General features: G+C 34.1%; 1 protein-coding gene across 2 annotated transcripts in view; it reads left to right on the plus strand.

Moving 5' to 3' along the window:
* AGL (amylo-alpha-1,6-glucosidase and 4-alpha-glucanotransferase) overlaps positions 1–21,516 on the plus strand; it is a 75,354-nt gene that overhangs the window by 5,971 nt on the left and 47,867 nt on the right. For both annotated transcript variants that reach the window (XM_012748627.3, XM_012748628.3), the window contains exons 3-12: positions 6,197–6,407; positions 6,960–7,126; positions 8,025–8,228; positions 13,586–13,767; positions 13,929–14,040; positions 17,387–17,510; positions 17,858–17,960; positions 18,047–18,144; positions 18,945–19,084; positions 20,085–20,272. In XM_012748627.3, the coding sequence (XP_012604081.2) occupies positions 6,197–6,407; positions 6,960–7,126; positions 8,025–8,228; positions 13,586–13,767; positions 13,929–14,040; positions 17,387–17,510; positions 17,858–17,960; positions 18,047–18,144; positions 18,945–19,084; positions 20,085–20,272 (1,529 nt within the window). The remainder of the gene's footprint in view (positions 1–6,196; positions 6,408–6,959; positions 7,127–8,024; positions 8,229–13,585; positions 13,768–13,928; positions 14,041–17,386; positions 17,511–17,857; positions 17,961–18,046; positions 18,145–18,944; positions 19,085–20,084; positions 20,273–21,516) is intronic.

A 21,516-nucleotide genomic window follows, 5' to 3' on the forward strand; every position in this document is an offset into this window, starting at 1 on the left:
AGTAAAAAGTGAGTGTCTAGATTTTTGCTTAGTTACTTAATAACTTCATTTGCATAATTTGTTTCATGCTTGCTAAAGACATTTACTGTGAATAAATTTATATGCATATTTGGGTCCAGTCCAAGAATGTGATCAATAGTACTTATCACTAGATAAGAAATATTTTTAGGAATGCTTAGAACTTCTCTTTCCTCATATTATCCATATTGTATTGTAGTATGCAAAACAGACCATTCATATATTTCTCTTAGCAATTATATAAGTATTTAATTGGAATAGAGTAAATTGGAAAGGTTTGGCATTCCCTTAATATCTTTTACTGAAATCTTTGTTCACAGAGAATATTTTACTCAATATTTAACACTGTGGCATAGAAGAATTTACTACCTGTTGAACATCACTATGAGGGATTTACTTCTACTAAAGAGCAATTTTAGACATGACTAGAACATATCTACATGTTCCCAGTTTCAGGATTTGCTTTGAACCAAATTGACTTTTTTATGTACAAATAAATAGCAATTCATACTGTTACCTCTGATTCATATCCAACACAACAGGGCCCATTGTAGCTTTACCCCCTTGCTTATTTGTAACATCTTTCTCTGACAGTGAAAAATTTGACTCTAATAACCTTTGTTTTTGAAATATATTTTCTCCAGGTATAGAATTCTTGGCTGACAGTTTTAATCTGGCAGTACTTTTAAAGATATTGCTCCCACTGTCTTCTTGCTTGCATTGTTTCCCATGAGAAATCTGCTGTTATCTTTAATTTGTTCTTCTGTACCTACTGTGTTTTTTTTCCCTCTAGCTACTTGAAAGATTCTCTTTGTCACTGGTCTTGAGCAATTTTATTTTTATGTTCCTTGGTATAATTTTCTTCATGTTACTTGTTTTGGGTATTTGTTGAACTTCTTGGATCTTTAGGTTTGTTGTTTCATTCAGATTTGGAAAATTTTCACCCAATTTTTCTTCACATAATTTTTAAGTTCTCATCTCTCTTCCCTCTTTTGTGGACTCTACTTACCTGTATATCAGGCCACTTGAATTGTTCCACAGGTCACTGATGCTCTTTCAATATTTTAGATTCTTTTTTCTCCTTTTTTTTTCATTTTGCATAGTTTCTATTGCTATGTCTTCAGATTTACTAATCTTTTTTTCTGCCATAATTCATAATTCACCACCCATTAATTGTCATCTTGTATATTTTTCATCTCAAAGATTATGGTTTTCATTTTTGGAAGTTTGATTTGGACCTTTGGAATTTTTTGGTTTGTTTTGTTTTAATATTGTAGAAGACTGGATCTTTAAAAATTATTATTATTTCCCTGTCTCTAACTTTTTGAACATATAGAAAACAGTTATGATAACTGTTTGATATTTTTTTTTTTTTTTTTTTTTTTGAGACAGAGTCTCACTTGTTGCCCAGGCTAGAGTGAGTGCCGTGGCGTCAGCCTAGCTCACAGCAACCTCAAACTCCTGGGCTCAAGCAATCCTCCTGCCTCAGCCTCCCGAGTAGCTGGGACTACAGGCATGCGCCACCATGCCCGGCTAATTTTTTCTATATATATTAGTTGGCCAATTAATTTCTTTCTATTTATAGTAGAGACGAGGTCTCGCTCTTGCTCAGGCTGGTTTCGAACTCCTGACCTTGAGCAATCCGCCCGTCTCGGCCTCCCAGAGAGCTAGGATTACAGGCGTGAGCCACCGCGCCCGGCCTTGTTTGATATTTTTATCAGCTAATCCCAACATCTGTCATTCCTAGGTCAATTTTTATTGGTTGTGCTTTCCTGCTTCTTTGTGTATCTGGTAATCTTTGTTCACATGCTAAACATTGTGAATTTTACCTTGTTGGGTGTTGGGTATTTTTGGACTCTTATAAATGTTTGTAGTCTTTGTTCTGGAATGAAGTTAAGCTATTGGAGGTGGTGTGTTTGGGGTCTTATTTTTATGATTTATTAAGCTAGACTGGAACTATCCTCTGTCTAGGTCTTATTCCCTACTACTGAGGCAAGATTTTTCCAAATTTTCTATCAAATGCTTCATGAATTATGAGTTTTTCTAATCTAGTAGATAAGAATAAGCACTGTTCCTGGTCTCAGTTGTTTTCCTCACAGATATGCACTGATCGGTGCTCTGCTGAATACACAAGGAAGGCTTTCTGTAGATCTGTGGAGTTCTCTGTGCAGCTTTCTCTTCCTCACTACTCTCATCTATATCATATGTAGTCTCTAGCTGCCTTGATCTCTGTGGACTCTTAATCTTCTTAGCTTAGGGAGTTGTCTGGGCTCTGCCTGGGTTCCTCCTCCCTATACCTCAACCTGGAAACTCTCTCAAGGTAGTAGGCAGGGGCAAATGTAGGGATTACCTTGATGCTATGTCTCAGGGATCACTGTTCTTTGTTGCCTGATGTCTATGGTCTTGAAAACCATAATTTCGTATATTTTGTTTATTTTTTCTTTCATCTTTCTTAAGTTTTAGGGAGAAGGATAAATCCAGTACTTCTTTTTTTTTTTGAGACAAAGTCTCACTCTGTTGCCCGGGGTAGAGTGAGTGCCGTGGCATCAGCCTAGCTCACAGCAACCTCAAACTCCTGGGCTCAAGCGATCCTCCTGCCTCAGCCTCCCGAGGCTGGGACTACAGGCATGCGCCACCATGCCCGGCTAACTTTTTCTATATATTTTCAGTTGTCCAGATAATTTCTTTCTACTGTTAGTAGAGACGGGGTCGCACTCTTGCTCAGGCTGGTTTCGAACTCCTGATCTTGAGTGATCCTCCCGCCTCGGCCTCCCAGAGTGCTGGGATTATAGGCGTGAGCCACCGCGCCCAGCCAAGGATAAATCCAGTACTTCTTATTCCATTTTTGCCAGAAGTAAAAGTCTCAAGTCCTTTACATCTTCTGTCTCCTCTATGTGGAATGCTCTTCCCCAGATAGCTGTGTGATCCACTGCCTCACCTCCTCTTTCTGATCAGTTTCTTATTAGATGCTAGACATCATGAACATTCTATTGTTTTATCTCTGAATTTTATTGTCTTGTTTTAAAGGAGTAGTGAGTTTTATTTTAGCAGCCATTTATATTATCTGTGCATCAGCTTAATCATTTTGAGGCTTGTTTTTAAGCTTTGATAGGATACATTTATAGTGGTTTTAACTCTAGGCCTACTTTGGTCCTACTACTTAAGGCATGACTCTTCTAGGTTCTCTACTGAACACTTCAAGAATTCAACAATGTGGAATTCATTCTGACTAGTCAAAAATCAGCTTCCAGGCCTATGTGAACTCTGAGAAATTTTTCAGCTTACAGTTTTTAGTAGTTTTTCTTTGCTTAGCTCATGGAGTCAAACACTACTCATATATAGCTTAGCATTCAGACAGATTCAACGTGATCCTAGGTAAATTTCTGGAGCTCTTTCTTTGTATAGCCCTCATCTCTCCCATATTCTGCCCCATATTCTGAAAATTGAAGTCTCCTCAACTTCCCCAAATTCTTAGGTGTCTCCTCAACTTCTCCAAATCCTAATCTGTCTCCTCAACTAATTGGGACCACTGTTCTTGCTCCCTGTGCACATTCCAGAAAGTTCCCTCACTCTGAACACTAGCAAGTTCTAGGGATCACCCTTCTCTCAAGGATCACAGTCCTTTACTACCTGCTTCTGAGACAGTTGTTTCATATATATCTCCTAGTTTTTCAGCAGTGAGTAAGTTTAGCACCAGTTACTCTATCATGGCCAGAAGCAGATATCTCCAGAGTGATCTTTTTTCCTTTTTTTTCTTTTCAGAGTAATTGTTTTTATTTTTTATTTTTAGAGACAGGGTCTCAGTCTGTCACCTAGGCTGGAGCGTAGTGGCGTGATCATAGCTCACTGCAGCCTTGGTTGCTCAAGCAATCCTCCTGCCTCAGCCTCCTGTGTAGCTGGGACTACAGGCACCCTCCACCATGCCCAGCTAATTTTTATTCTTATTATTAATATTATTATTGTTTTAGAGACAGGGTCTTGCTGTGTTGCCCAGGCTGGTCTCAGGTTCCTAGTCTTATGCTATCCTCCTGCCTCAGCCTTCTAAATCCCTGAGATTATAGAAATGAGCCACCATGCCTGGCCCAGAGTGATATTTTTAATACATAAATTAGATTATATCACCCCTTTGCTCTAAACTGCTCACTAGCTCCTCATTTCAGTCACAGAAACCAAAATACTTAAAATGGTCCTCAACTGCAGTTCCCAAACCCTGAGTCGTGGACCCAGTACTGGTCAGTGGCCTATAGGGACCAGGTCACAGAGCTCTGCTGCCCCACCCTTCCCTCACCCACGTCCATGGAAAAATTATCTTCCATGAAACTGGTCCCTGGTGCCAAAAAGGTTGGGGGCCACTGGTCTGCAAGGTTCCACATGATCTGGTTTATTTGTTATCTTCATTTCCTCACCTCCTACTACTCTTTCCTCAGCTTATTCCAATCCAGCTGTACAGAGCTGCTTGTTATTTCTGGAACCACATCTGGACCTTGGATATGCTTCTACCATATGTCCTTTGTCCTCTCTGTTCCCTTCACATGGTCAATACTTTTCCTTGGTGGCCATGATAGCTGTGTGGCTAACTACCTCACCTCTCTCAAGGCCTTCAGATTCTCAATTACCATGCTGTTTAAAATTTTTACCACCTCCCACTCCCCCATTTTCCTTACCCAACTCTGATTTTTCTTCTTTCCCCTAACATTTGTTCCTTCCTGACATGTTATTTTTTCTTATTTATTTATTGTGTTTGCTGTTTAATGGCTGCCTTCTCTCTTTTGAACTCAAGTTCCACAAGGGCAGGAATTATTTTCTATTATGTTGCCTATTACATGGTAGGCACTTAGTGCATAATTTTTATTACCTTATTGGATGTTTAATAAATCAAGCATTATAAACATTAGTATGTTCTCAGAAAAGTTCCTTAAGCATTAAAAATTATACTCAGCACAACTAAATTTTCTTGCCTTCATCAGTTATTATCACCCATCATCAATTGAAATTCGTAGTTACATTCTCGTGTAAAATTTATATGCCCTACACATCTAATAGATTTAACCATAGTCATAATTTTTACAGTTTTTTAAATTTTTTTCATACTAAAATATTAAGCAAACATTTTAATAATTATAAATAAGGTTCAAAGTCTTCCTTAAACCAACCAAACCTTTTCTTTCACAGTATAGTTTTAGCTATAATGTGCTTATTATTTTTTTTCTTATGCTAAAATATTTGCATCATAGTAAACAAGTCTCATATGTTTTAATAGGAATAATCTGACTTGGGCACAGGTGGGAATGTATTGGCTCTCAGGATTCCAGGAAAGGCTTTAATAGCTAAACCATGAAAAGTAGGGATATAGGGAATAATGTGTTGGAGGCAACTTGTGCTGGTTCACAGAGCTGATTGTGTACATCTCTTCCCAATTCCACTTTCATTGTGTCATAGTAGTTTAAGATTGTCCATGTTGGAATTATTTCCACCAGGTGGTCAGCATATACTACAAATCAGAGCTTCCCACCACCCCAGCCAGTTGTTAAACCTCTTTTAGCACACCACTGGATTTGAGCAGACACTAGTCAGGGGCTCAGATGCCTCCAGAACTCCTGTTAGAAGTCTGAATTCTGCCTCTCTAAAGATAGAATTCTCTCACTGAAGACTAACTTTCTCTGAATGGTGAGATGGTTGTCCCAAGATAGCTCCCGGTTTTGCATACTACCACATACTCAGACACCATAGAGAAACTTGCTTTCTCTGATGCAGTTAGAAAATTGCTAGAGAAGGTCTCTGCTCAGATGCCCACTTCTAGGGGTAGGAATAAGAAATCATGGTAAATGGGGTCATGAAAGAATTTGCACATCCCAAAGTAGCCATGTGAATAGGAATCAGTTTCCAAGGGAATGAGAAGGGGACATTACAGAGAAGACAGTTCTATTATGTTTACTATACTTGTTAAAATATAAAATTCAGCTCCAGTGGCACAATGTATTAGCACATAGGACTTACATAAAATTCAGCTAAATTGGAATATAAAATAGTTACAAAACAGCATTAGGTATGTGGAGTTACTTTAAATATAATTGGAAAATAATCAAAGTTTCTTATGATACTTTAAATAAGGCACCTATTTTTTAATGTAGTAATTTAAGTCCTACAATGGGTTTATTAAAATGTGTTTTTTGTTTAGGATTTGAACTACAGTTCCGACTGGGCCCAACTTTACAGGGAAAAGCAGTTACTGTGTACACAAATTACCCATTTCCTGGAGAAACATTTAATCGAGAAAAATTCCGTTCCCTGGGTTGGGAAAATCCAACAGAAAGAGAAGATGATTCTGATAAATACTGTAAACTTAATCTGCAACAGTCTGGTTCATTTCAGTATTATTTCCTTCAAGGGTAAGTCAGGTGTTCTGTATGTGGGACAAAAATGTATTCTAAAACCTCAAGTTACCTAACTTTTAAAAAATACTGTATGAACCATGGCAGTACAATTTTTACAGCTTACTTGAAATGCAAGTAGAATATGGTTCTTCAGTCTCTAGGAGGTAATTGTATGGCCCATTGCAGATTCAAAACAAAGTATTATGTAAATTTATTTTAAGTGACAGCTTAATACTCTAGTCTTTTCATGCAACATGATTATAAGATGCTATTTATTTGAGTGCTCTTATTATCACTGATAGATTTGAGTTACTTATTTTTCATTAAAATGGCATTATTGGATATTAGGTATATTATATCATGTGATTATGCAGAGATTGGGAAAGGGTAAAAGTGGCTTTTCCATTAAGTTTTATTGCAACTTTTTAAATGATTTTATGTTTTAGAAATAAATATATTTTTTAATGAGATAATTAACCTTCCATTTAGAATCAGACTATATTAGATGAGTATTTTTTTTTTCCTGTTGTTAATTGAAAATTTTGATTTGTTTTTGTTTCCCCTTAGAAATGAGAAAAGTGGTGGAGGTTACATAGTTGTGGATCCCATTTTACACGTTGGTGCTGATAATCATGTGTTACCCTTGGACTGTGTTACTCTGCAGACATTTTTAACTAAGTGTTTGGGCCCTTTTGATGAATGGGAAAGCAGACTTAGGGTTGCAAAAGAATCAGGTAATGTCAACTTTCTTTCTTTTTCTTTTCTCTTTAAAAATGAATGTAATTATCCTCTCTGATACAGATTTCAAAGGTTTTGTTTCTACTTTTAATTTTGTTTCTTAATATACTTAAAAATGTAAATAGAACCATATGAAGCTTTGATAATTGACCATTTTTAACTTATAAAACTGGCAAATTACATGATTTACCTTAATAAATGCAGGAACTCTATGATAAAATGAGATAATTATCATTTCTAAGACTTTACTTTGATATAGAAAAACTAGAAGTAAACTATTTTAATGTGTAGGAAAATATATTACCATTATATATTATTTTAATTCAGTGAACATTGATTAACCATCTTCCATGTGGAAGGCATGTGCTGCCATACATACCAGGAATAAAATGAAACTTAAGTTATATTTTGCTCTTAAGGGTAATATTAACTTTCTACTTTAAAGTTAAATATTGTATGAAGAAAGGAATAAGAAGTGCACTGATGTAACTAAAATAAAATACAAGGACTATGGAACATTAAAAGTAGGAGAAAGATGTTTCCATATACTTGCATAGGATATATTTTCTACATGTAAATTATATCCATTCAACAACTATAAATTGAACCTTTAATAACAACCAGGAACTGTGTGTGACTTTTTCAAATACATTATCTCATTATCCCTATCTTGTGTATGAGGACACTGATATCTTGAAAGATTTAAAAATACTTGCTTAAAAGTCTCTTGTGGTATAGCTAGGATTTAACCTAAATCTTTGACTCCTTTTCTAGTAGGATGGTTGCCATACCATTTATAATTACTTAAGAAAGTTTAAATTTATATTTTCCTTAGTTTTGCATTGGTTTTGTTTGTTTTTTTCTTACAGTGGTCTTTGTCTTTTTGCTTTACAGGTTACAATATGATTCATTTCACCCCATTGCAGACTCTTGGACTGTCTAGGTCATGCTATTCCCTTGCCAATCAGTTAGAATTAAATCCTGACTTTTCAAGACGTAATAAAACGTACACATGGACTGATGTTGGACAGCTAGTGGAAAAATTGAAAAAGGAATGGAATATTCTTTGTATTACTGATGTTGTCTACAATCATACTGGTATGAACTTCATTAACTTCATTCATTAATTTTGATGAGAATATTATATTCTAATTGTTTCATTCCTGAATGTTTTATATAACATAAATTTTAAAAACACAAATGATAATTAGATGTCCTTCAATTTAAGAAGTTACTTTATTTAGTATCACCTTTTTTCTTTCAAAGAAATTGGTATTTGTTGAAGATATAGTCAATTTATTAGTATTTTGCATGTGGTGCTTATAAAAGCGGGAGAATGATCATAGACAGGACATAATGACCACATATTTCAACTTAGAGTGTAATAGTTCCCCCTTATCTGTGGTTTCGCTTTCTCTGGTTTAAGTTATCCATAGCCAACCACGGTATGGAAATATTAAATAGAAAATTCCAGAAATAAACAATATATACATTTTAAATTACAGGCCGATCTGAGTAGCATGATAAAATTTCGTGCTGCTTGCTCTATTTCACTGGGATCATCAAAGCTGATTCTTTGTCTAGATTCATGTCTATCCATGCTGTATATGCTACCTTAGGTACTTAGTGGCCAGCTTGGTTGTCAGATCAAAAAAACATAGTATACAGAGAGTTCAGTACTATCCATAGTCTCAGGCATCCACTGGTGGCCTTGCAACATATCCTGCATGGATAAGAGGGACTACTATATTAATATTTTCCAGGATAACAAATGGATCCTGTATAGCAGGAGCTCTGGTACTATAGCATATGTGAAGAAACTGAATGACTTCTATTATTTACAGAAAAAATTATTGATACACTCTCAGAAGTTAAATCTGGAAATTACATCTTTTACATGTTAAAATAGCTTATTATAAATTAGCCTACTTTGGTCCCTGAGATTCCTTAGTGATACACAATTCTATAAAATACATCAGATTTTCCCAACTAGGAATCCCTGAGGAGATGATTGCTCCCCTCACCTGTCAAAGCAGCTAGACCTGCTTTGGTAAAACCTCTGGCCATGAGCAGCTTTCAGTTTAACCCAGTGTACCTTACAAATATTATCTTGTGTGTGTGCCACAGTGTTGGAAACCACTGATTTGCATGTGTAAAGAACAGGAATTCTGAGTCATACAAACATTTAAGAGAAATATCTGCTGTTTCATAAAATAGTTCTAAGTAACCATAGGAACTAGGAAGATACTTAAAAGCTCATAGGTGCAGTTCATCAATATAGATGATAATCTCCAATAACAATGGCAAACAGTCAAAGTTAGGTAAAGAAATAGGTACATTCTAAAATTTGGTGTTTCTGCATGCACCTAGAAACCAAGCTTCAAAGTCTATAGTGAAAACTTTGTAATATCCATGAACTCAGTATTCTTCACTTCATAATTTGATAGTATTGACAATTACTTTGACATCTATTATTTTATATCAAATATATCAAACCATAAAATGATAATGTATTATAAATTATATGAGTTAGCATATGACTTAGGCAGCTGTAACAGAAAAATATAGTGACTTAAACATAAAATTATATTTATTTCTTATAAAGGATTAGGTGAGCATTCCAGGACTAGAATAGTAGCTCAATGGTGATAGGAAACTGGGTTCTTTCTCCAATGTTGCCATACTTTCTCCAATATTGCCCTGCTGTCTCCAACACTTTGCTTCCAACTTTTAATCAAATATGGCTGCTCTAGCTCCTCTTATATTCTCCAGTGGAAATAAAGAAAGGAAATAAAGAAATAAAGAAATGGTATGTGTATTTTACTCTTGATCACATTGCATCAGATGGGAGTTTGTCTCTTGCCACATGTAGCTATAAAGGAAACTTGCAATGTAGTCTTTAGTTTTTTGTCAGCCATGTGTACAGCTTAACCTTGAGAGTTTTATTACTAAAGAAAGACAGGGAGAATAAAAATTGGGGTACAGGCCAGGCATGGTGGCTCATGCCTGTAATTCCAGCACTTTGGGAGGGCAATGCAAGAGGATTACTTGAGGCCAGGAATTTGAGACTAGCCTGGGCAACATTGGGAGACCTGCCTCTACCAAAAATAAGAAAAAATTACCTGGGCCTGATGGTGCATGCCTGTAGTCCTAGCAACTTGGCAGACTGAGGCAGGAGGATTACTTGAACCCAGGAGTATAAGGTTGCAATGAGCTATGATTTTGCCACTGCACTCCAGCCTTAGCAACCTTGAGACCCTATCTCTAAAAAAAAAAAAAAAATTGGGATATAGTCTCTACCAGACTATATTTCTGAAGCGTTCAAAAGATTCTCTGCAACATAAAAGAAATGAACTTTGCCACAGGCTTACTTGGAAAGTGTTGCAAATCATAATGTCCTTTCTGTGAAACAGGTCTTCATTTAAAAAAGTTATTATCTAGGGGAAGTCACCACACAGAATGGCAACATGAGAACTTCATATACCCTCTACTTAGCAAAACAACCATAATTGGTGAAAATTGTTTTAAAACAACCATTTAAAGTCCCTAGAGATTGTCCTAAACATTTGGCATATGGAGAAACATGAAAATCTACTAAAGAAAATCTACTAAATTTTTATTATTATTAACAGCAAGAGTCTGTGGCATTTGACCAAGACCTGCTCCATTATCCTACCCAAACATCTCCATTATAGAAGCTCTGTTCCAGGAGCTCTACTCCTGGCAGGTGTGGACAAGATGGCAACTTTCTCTCCCAGTAACTCCAGTCTGAGGTTATAGTTTCCTTCTGGGAAGTGCAGCTGCTCAGGGTTTTTCATTACTGTCAGCCCTATGTCATAGGAGTTCTATTCCAGGTTGGCAGGCAGAGAAAAATCACAGCTTCCTTCCTCTGCCCAGCCCCCACTTGTAGGGTGGACATCCTACCCCAGGTGCAGCAGGCCAAGAATACCGGAAACCCAATCACCCTGGAGCAGATCTTGGTTCAAATGCCACAGACTCTGCTGTTCTTATCTTGAACAAATCTTTCTCCATATGCTGAATGCTCTAGGACAGTGTCTAGAGACTTTCAATGATTGTTTTTTAGAATTTTCTCCAGTCTCTTATTTTGCCGGAGACAGTGTTTTCTGAATTCCTTACCATGCCACTCCAGAAGTCTATGTTTAGTTTTTAATTTTAATGTATGTTAAAACATAGTTAACATAGTTTCAGGTTGACTCGTCTTTCATGTAGAATTAGAAAAAACACTTTCGTTACCTAATGTTTAGTATTCATTCATTTTGTAATTGATTTATGTTTCAAAATGTTGAGAAAAGAAATAGTTTTAGGATTTATTTAAAAATTTATTAAGAAATTGGGGTAGCCTTAGTATTTATTCTTAATTAGTGAAAATCCTAATTGGATATTTTTATCACTACATTTTATTTTTTTAACAATTGCCTTGAATTTCCTTCAGTATGATGATGAAACTAGGGGGAGCTATCTCAATGCAAATTTGAAGAATTATCAGTTTAACTTTTATTATAACATCTCTGTTCTTTATGTATCCTGTCTTCATCAGAGGATTTAATTATGAGTATAAATACTAAATAAATGATTTACTAAATAAATGACTGAAACTAGAAATAATGATTCTAAAACTGTAACAGTCCTCAGCTGAGTAAATGAGGCATGAACACGTTCATCTCAGCAGCAAAGTGGTTAATACGGCAGATTCTGAAGAGAGACTTGCCCAAGTTAATTCCTGTCTGTATGACTTCAGCTGAGTTATTTGTCTGTGCTTCACTACCTCATTTGTTAAAGGAATATAATGATATGCCCTGCTTCGTGTGGTAGGAAATGAGGAATGATAAATTAGTGCATTTAACTGATTAGAACAATTTCTGTTATGTGGTAGGTATTCAATAATTATTACTTTTTATTTTATGTACACTAACCACTCATGCAGTATGAATTCAGAGGGCATTAGTCCATTTTAAACATCAAACAAATTGTGTATAATTGTGTTTATTTAAAAAATTAAAGCATATTATCTTTAATGTCATAAATATTTTGAATTCTTTACTAAACTCCTGATCCTGATTCCTGGAGTTACTGATATAGATGAATAATAAGATATAAGCTACACCCTTATACTTTGAGTATATTTCTTTTAGCAATTTCTTGGCCTCACTTTATCAGTCTTATCAAAACAACATATCTTATTAAACCTTTAGGATTAGCTGTACAAAGAGTTACCTATGAGAAGTCTAATTTTTGTTCTATAGTATTTTCTAAGCAGAATTAAAGTTAAAAAACAAAACAAAACAGGGTGGGCACAATCATTCATGCCTATAATTTTAGCACTTTGGGAGGCCGAGGCAGGAGGATTGCTTAACCACTTTGGTATGAGCATAGTCGATAGCCACAGATGAATGCGCACAGCCGAGCGACTTTAGCGTTAATAACAAAACTTCTACAACAGTACTCCGTATCAAGGCAATACAACCCTTGTACTGCATCAGAAAATCTCATGCGTTTTAGAGAAAGACATTTTCCAGCACCTCACAATAGTGATAAAACAAAAAGGAAAAATCCATTAAGAAGATGTATGCTCAAAAAATAATAAAAGGTGTAGTACTAGATACTATTATGAACAATGTAATGTTGGCCTATGTGTAGCCCCATGCTTCGAAATTTATCATACCAAAGAATAAAATTTATCATAATATTCAAAAACTTGCTTATTTCTTTATGATATGAATGAAATAAAACTATACTTTTGAATTGACTTTTCTAATTTTTCATTTATCAAAATAAAATTGTGAACATTTAAAAATGACGTAATAAAAACATATATGTATATGTTACCTATTCTGATTTACATTACAAGTAAAGCTGCCTGTAAAGTAAAACAAGCTTTCAGTGCTTTAAAGCTTTCCTCATCACACAAGAGCAAAATGGATTCGTCGTCAATGCACAGCACAAACTATCCTGCGGACTATGAGTGCCGGCTGTGGGCAAGGTTTCGCAGCTGGTGAGCACCATACGGAAGTGCTTAAGGTCAGGAATTCGAGACCAGCCTGAGCAAGAGCAAGCCCCCATCTCTACAAAAAATAGAAAAATTAGCTGAGTGTGGTGACCCATGCCTGTAGTCTCAGCTACTCAGGAGGCTGAGACAGGAAGATAGGTCACTCAAGTCTAGGAGTCTGAGGTTGCAGTGAGCTATGACAACACCACTGCACTCTGGCCAGGGCAACAGAGTAAGACTCACTCTCAAAATAAAGAATGGTGAAGTGAACAAATAGGATACCATAGCCAAAGAAAATTTTTTTGATATGGCAGTATCATTATAAAATATTGATGCTTCCTGTAAAAAGAAATGAGTGGTATGTGTTAATATTTTATTTTACTTTTAAACTTAACAGAGATACAATCTGAATTATGAAATATTCCTTTGTGTTTCTTTTTTCTTTAAGCTGCTAATAGTAAATGGCTCGAGGAACATCCAGAATGTGCATATAATCTTGTGAATTCTCCACACTTAAAACCTGCCTGGGTCTTAGACAGAGCACTTTGGCATTTCTCCTGTGATGTTGCAGATGGGAAATACAAAGGAAAAGGAATACCTGCTTTGATTGAAAATGATCAACACATGAATGTCAGTATGTATAGAGGAGTACCACACTAAAGCAGAATAACAAAATTTCTAAAGTACAAATTAAATATATGGTCAAAAATTATTTAGTATTTTAATATGGTAAACAGTATGTGGTGAAAGATTTTTAAATACATATTTTTTTAACTATTGAAATTTTTCAGTGCATTCGAAGAATACTTTGGGAGGATGTTTTTCCAAAGATTCAACTCTGGGAATTTTTCCAAGTAGATGTTTATAAAGCAGTTGAACAATTTAGAGGACTTCTTACACAAGGTAAAGTATATACACTAGACTGTTCTATCAATTTTAAGAAATTTAATATTACTCTTAACAGTATAGCTCTTCTTTTGGTTAACATCATTATTAAGTGTATTATATGATATTTATGTAACTTTTTATATTATAAAACTATGATTCTGGAAGCTAAGGGCAGAGACATCTAAAGGACATGTCATAATAATACATAACACAATTATTTTCCCTTGGGGACTATCTTACTGTTAGTTCTTTAGCAGAATGCTCACAACCAACAGTAAGTGAAACTCAGTATATATTTGTTAAACATATGAACAGGAGGTAGGTAGAACAGGTTACTTCAGCTGAGAAAGGCTCAAAACAGGCTTTGAAACCAAGAGATGTTAGAGTCTTCTGCTACCTGTTAGTTAAGAATCGTAACAGACATAGAGGGCCTTGTAGCCGATAGTGCCCACTATCACAGTGATGTAACCACTAGTGAGACTGAAATCAGATATTAGCTGATAACAAAAGGTAAAGAAATGAATCTTGAGGATATAACTAATCAAGAAGTTAATTAGTGTGCCCCCCAACAAAGTAGGATAGGAAAAAGCATGCTAAAAGAGAAATTGGGAGTTTAAGGAGACAAATTAGAAAGGATTATAAAGAATATATCTGCAATTAGTATAAGACAACCTAGCAGTGAGGATCTTCTGGGGGCTCTTAAAATAAGGAATTTTTTTTTCTCATGCAGAAAATAGAACTAGAGTAGGACCCAGAAATACTGCCTTTGAGGTAGAAGTCAGTATGACTTGAGATCCAGAAAGCTGAGAGTCAGATTAACACATCAACTTTTGCAATTGTGTAACAACTTAATATAGGAATTTTTGATACTAACTTTCCTTCATGTTTCATTTTACTAAAGGGCCTCTGTCTTCCCTTCCCTCTGGTATTTATAAGTTATATTATTTATATGCAATAATGGATGTTTATTATAACAAAAAACGAAATAGTTCAAAATATGATAAAATAGAATGTGTGACTTCCTCACCCCTAAACCCATTTCTTGGAGGAAACTAATTAATAGTTTCTTTTTAGACTGTTTTTGAAAAAAATTCAGATGTAAATGTAATTCTAAATACATAAATTATATGCATAAGTTTTATATCTATTTTATACACATGCAAATAAGACTAGTACATAGACTGTTTAACAACTTGGTCTTTTAGTTGGCAGTATACATTTATTATAGCTAATTATTTCTTTTAGTCCTACATAGCAATACACTGTTTTAAAATACTTGAAGTTATTTAAGTAGCCTTTTTGGTAGGTTATTTCCTGTTGTTTCATCATTCATTCATTTATATTCATTCATTGCATATTTATTGAACCACTTACTGTGTGCTAGATACCCTTCCAAGGCATGAGGATTCAGTAGCCAGTGGAACTTATATTCTTATAAGCAGTGCTGCAGAAAATATATCCTTGTACATGTTATGTTTACTTGCTCATGTGAGCAAATCTGTAGAATAAATTGTTAGACATGGGTCAAAGCATATATGAATTTCAAATATGTCAAATTGCTTTCACAACAAGTTATACCAACTTAACATTATCACTAACAACCTCATCAACGTTAGATACCATTAATCTTTATAATCTTTCCCAGTCAGGCAAAACTTACCTTATTTTAATTTACATTTCCTTGCTTATTAATGAAGTATCTTTTTACATGTTAATTAGCCATTTATATTTCTTCCATGAATTGCCTATTAATCTTTTGTCCCCATTTTTCTATTGGGCTGTTTGTCTTTTTCATATTGATTTATTATTATTGATGCTTCCTTATTATACTGGCCTTCAAATATATTCTGTTAGTATGCTATTGATCTTTCCACTCTTATTTCTGGTACTACTTTTTTTTCAATATAGTCAAATTTGTCAATATTTTCTTTTATGGCTTCTGATTTCACATTATGCTTAGAAAAGACCTTTCATCAGCATTCTATTTTCTTCTAATAATCTTATTTATATTTTTACATTTAAACATTTAATATACCTGAAATTTATTTTTATATTATTTAAAGAAGGCATTTAATTTTATTTTTATTCCAAAAATGATATTGACTTGATAATCCATCCTTTTTCACTGAAGTACTACCATAATACTTTGTAATATGTAGTCATATGCTAAATACATATTGGCCTGATATCTGTGCGCTTCCAGTGATATTTTATTCTACCAATACTAAAAACTATTTATTAATTAATATATGCTGATGGCATAGTTTTTTCTCTTTTTCAAACGTCTCTTAGTTTTCATCTATTTCCTCTTCCAGGATGAACCTTAGAATCTGGATTTTAAGAATCTATTTCTATTTTATTATTTTGTTTGTGTTTTAGAAGCTACTTCAAAATCTCCTTAGAATAATCCAAATATAAATTAATTAGTTAATATAAAATCAAGTTCAGTGGAGGCAATCCTGCACCAATGCAAAACAAGTTCCCAGAAAAGAATGAAAATCCCCCCCAAACCATTTACTTTCTTTTAAATTATTATCTAAGGAATCTGGTTGTTGGTGAAAGGGGGAGAAAGTGTAAAAACAAACTTCTGTGTGCATCTTTCAGAGAATGCAAAGAAAGTCAGATTGTTAATAAGACTTACTTTAGAATAATAAGCAATCTTTGAAGAAAAAGAACTCCTAAGGTTAGAATATTTGATAGCAACTGAGAAGAAAATGTTTGCCACCTAAGTCTTAAATAAATGCCTGGGCACAGTGGCTCAGGTGGGAAGATCTTTTGAGCTCAGGAGTTTGAGACCAGCCTGAGCAAGAATGAGACTCTGTCTCTACTAAAAAAAATAGAAAGAAATTAGCTGGACAACTAAAAATATATATTTAAAAAAATTAGCTGGGCATGGTGGTACATGCTTGTAGTCCAGCTACTTGGGAGGCTGATGCAGGAGGATTGGTTGAGCCCAGGAGTTTGAGGTTGCTGTGAGCTAGGGTGACGCCACGGCACTCTAGCTGGGGCGACAGAGTGAGACTTTGTCTCCAAAAAAAAAAAAAAAAAAATGCTGACTGAGGCAGAAAAGTGGGCCTGGAGTTGAACTGATAGGAATCCCCGTGTATTTTCTTTTATGATATTTTGTCTCTCTCTGTATTTCTTTCTCCCCCTCAACTCGCCCGCACCACCCCATGCCATGTATGTGTGTACATTTGTGGTGATGTGCAGGAGGATGGGCAGGGGAGGTAGGAAGGATCTTTGTGAAATAAATATTTGTCTTATTTTCTATGAAAAAATTATAGGCTAAAACTTTGAAAGCAGTGACAGTTATAATCTCCTTGTGGACATTTGCATTTAATATATCTTTTCTGTCTTTCAGATAATAGGAGGGTAACCAAGTCTGATCCAAACCAACATCTTAAGATTATTCAGGATCCTGAATACAGACGGTTTGGCTGTACTGTAGATATGAACATTGCACTAGCAACTTTCATACCACATGAGTATGTTATTTATATTTTTTCTTGTGAAATAAAGAATAGTGTTACTTATAAACCTTTATGGCTAGTATGATTTTCTTACTACTTATTAAAACTCCTAATAGAAAATGAATAAAATAATGCACTATAATTCTACTATTTCAACACATGACATTTTCCTACTTTTTCTGTATGCCAGACCATGTTCCTATACATGTATGTAAACATTCTATAATTGGAAAACTTCTTTAGCCATAATTAAGATCCTGATAAATATATTTAAGGTGTCTTTGACCTTTGTTAGAACATTTTGAAATGTAGAATTTGTAAAACCATTATATAATAAGTTTATATTGCTCTGTCTGCTCTAGCAAAGGGCCGGCTGCAATTGAAGAATGTTGTAATTGGTTTCGTAAGAGAATTGAGGAATTAAATTCAGAGAAGCTTCGACTCGTGAACTATCATCAGGAACAGGTTTACCTATTTAGAACTGTCTTTTTGAGTCTTAATGCTATTTTGTTGTTGATGATGATGATGTAACATAGTTTAATGTTTTCCAGGCAGTTAATTGCCTTTTGGGAAATGTGTTTTATGAACGACTAGCTGGCCATGGTCCTAAACTAGGACCTGTCACTAGAAAACATCCTTTAGTTACCAGGTATTCCATTTTTGTTTTCTTCTCATTGATTAATAATTGAAATCTATATTTAACTTTTCAAATTAACCTAAATGTTTTCTTTAATATGTGACTTAATATGTGACTTTATATGTGACTTATATGTGACTTTATATGTGACCAGGTATTCCATTTTTGTTTTCTTCTCATTGATGGTTAATAATTGAAATCTATATTTAACTTTTCAATCTATATTTAACTTTTCAAATTAACCTAAATGTTTTCTTTAATATGTGACTTTATATGAGATAAAATTTTTTACTTGGAAGTAGGCTTAATTATGTTGAGCAAATCTTTAGTTAGAGTAACTACCATTAGTATGAAGCCATTTATAGTTTTTATTTACATTAATATTTCTGGAGGACTGTATACATAGTAATAAATTTAATGTTAATCAAATTGAGCAAGCATTTATTGAGCATGTTACTTTATAAGTAACATATAGCATAGACTGGACAATTAGAGTACAGTAAAAGCCTTTACAAAGTATTAATAATATCATAAATAACTCAGTAATTTTCTTATGATTTTATAAGGTTTTAAAAAATATTTAAAATGTTAGTTGGATATGCTATAATGTTAGCTCTGTATTCCTGAAATCCTCCTAGATTTACTCAAAAAATCTACTGAAGATTTTTGTTCTGTATTGAAGTTTATTTCCTATAAACGATATCAAACTAATTTTATTTATTAAGGAGGAAGTTTAATTTTAATGTTGCTAAGTCAAATTCTCTCCAAGGTGTTTCCCTCTATGGATTTAATGTTTAATTGTATCTCCATAGGTATTTTACTTTCCCCTTTGAAGAGTTGGCCCCCTCGACAGAAGAATCTATGATTCATCTTCCAAATAAAGCTTGTTTTCTGATGGCATATAATGGATGGGTAATGGGAGATGATCCTCTTAGAAACTTTGCTGAACCAGGTACATCATTTTTTAACTTTTCTATGGAAATGAAAGGAGTTCGTGGCAAGCTCAAAATATGTTTTATTGATTTTTTTCGCCCACTAGTCTAGTGGTTTTTAAACTGCTTCATCATAGAGCTACCAGAAGTACATGCAGTCTGAGAGGAAAAAAAGAGACAGAAAGGATGGTGTTTATTTTCCTCTCCTTTGCCCCATTTCCTACCTTTTATCTTCTCCAACAGAATAGCTTTTATGTATCTATTTTATATACTGTGGGTCTGTGTAGCTTTTATTTGGGCAAAATATTATTCTATTGCTTTTTTAAAAAGAAGTTTGAAATCACTGCTATTACAATTATATTAAGATATTTGAGTGGCAATTCAGCTAGAAAGAAATTTTTAGGTTTCCCTCACTGTTAGCGTCTTGTTTTTCTAAAGCTATTTCACTGCCCGGAAGAATTTTTCAGGGGGCCCACTGATATACTTTTTAACATTTCAGAATGAGAAGTCTATTTAGTGACATTAAAGTTAATTCAGAAATTTTATGTTCTTTGTTTTCATAATATAATTTTGGGTTTAAGTATCTCTGTCCTCTTTTTTCTAGCCATTCTAAATGAAAAAAAATTCATTCTGCTGTATGCCCTGGAATTAATGTAACCTATTGCCAAAAATGGGTAGAGGAGAGATGAAGCTTTAAATGTTTTTGGTAGAACTAAAGCTTTAAAAGCCCTATGATATTACCATTTCTTTTTTTCCCCTTAAGAAGCAACTTGGATTTTTGAAATTATTAACACATTTTTAGAAGAGACTCTAAACTAGTATTTTCACAAAATAGGTATGAGAAATAAATTAATATTAATTTTTTAAAACTTTATCCCATATCATTTTGGATATAATTTTAACCAGTATATCATTTGTGGAAGAAATGATAAAAGCAACTTCAAAACAACAATATTTCCTTGAAGCAGTTGTTTTCATTTCATTTTTTGAACCATTGAAAGTAATCTCCTTTCTTAACAGGTTCAGAGGTTTATTTAAGGAGAGAACTTATTTGCTGGGGAGATAGTGTTAAATTACGCTATGGGAATAAACCAGAGGACTGTCCTTATCTTTGGGCACACATGAGAAAATATACTGAACTAACTGCGACATATTTCCAGGGAGTACGTCTTGATAACTGCCACTCAACACCTCTTCATGTCGCTGAGGTACAGAAAAATAGTTCATCTACATTAGGGAAAGAATTCAGTATTCTTTCTTAGCTTCTCCTAGTAGGTTATGCAGATACATGTTTCTTTTTCTAGTTGGATGTCAGTATTGATTTGGTAGTAATATTTAATGTTTGCATAATTTTAACAATCTTTTGATGCAGTTATTATGGAATACTGGGCTATAAAATTTTTAAGTTAATTTATTAAGTTATTAATTTTTAAGTTAATTTTTTACTTTAGGGAAGTTGATCATATTGTTTTTGATAATATATAGAACAACCATATTGCCTACTGATAATATATAAAATATTTGTCTAATTTTTAGGTTGCTTTCAATATAAGTAGCAACTGTGAAGTTGAATAGCTTATTACACATTATAGTGTTCTCTTTTTTTTGAGACAGAGTCTCTCACTCTGTCACTTAGGCTAGAGTACAGTGGCATTGTCATAGCTCACAGCAACCTCAAACTCCTAGGCTCAAGTGATTCTCCTGTCTCAGCCTCCTGAATAGCTGGGACTACAGGCACGTGCCACCATGCCTGGCTAATTTTTCTATTTTTTGTAGTGATGGGGTCTCACTTCTGCTCAGGCTAGTCTCAAACTCCTGGCCTCAAGCACTTCTCATGCTACAGCCTCCCAGAGTGTTAGGATTACAGGTGTGAGCCACCACACTGGCCTATAGTAATTATTTAAACACTAACATTATAGCATACTGAAGCCATTTTTAGTCTTATTGATTCCATTTTTATTAATTATTTATAAAAATATAAGTGTACACATAAATGTCTATTTCTTTTGGGCTTTTTATAGTAACTTTTGAACAATGCCAATACTTATAGTATCTTCTACCTAATAAAACTTTGTAAATAAACATAATTTTCATCCAGCTTCCTAGTGACAAGAGTCACTTAGGTATGTGCTTATCTGAAAAATTCCTACTTCCATAATATTAAAGCAGTATTATAATGCATATATTTCATGTCCTGTGATGAAAAATTGATTTGGTTTGAAGGGATTTAATGAACATTAGTTAAGCTGGTAAAACACTGTTTTACAAAAAAATGGCAGGGTTTATTTTTATCATGCCTTTAGCAACAGCAAAGGAAATATGTACTTGTAAGATTGTTATAACATTATGGTAAAAAAGAATGTTAAAACTTAATTTGCTTAATTTTAAATTACAAAAATTTTCAGGATTCTACTTGTTAGCTCATTAAATTTCAAGTATTTTATTAATTTCA

This window comes from Microcebus murinus, chromosome 2 (assembly GCF_040939455.1).
Source record: "Microcebus murinus isolate Inina chromosome 2, M.murinus_Inina_mat1.0, whole genome shotgun sequence".
NCBI lineage: Eukaryota > Metazoa > Chordata > Mammalia > Primates > Cheirogaleidae > Microcebus > Microcebus murinus.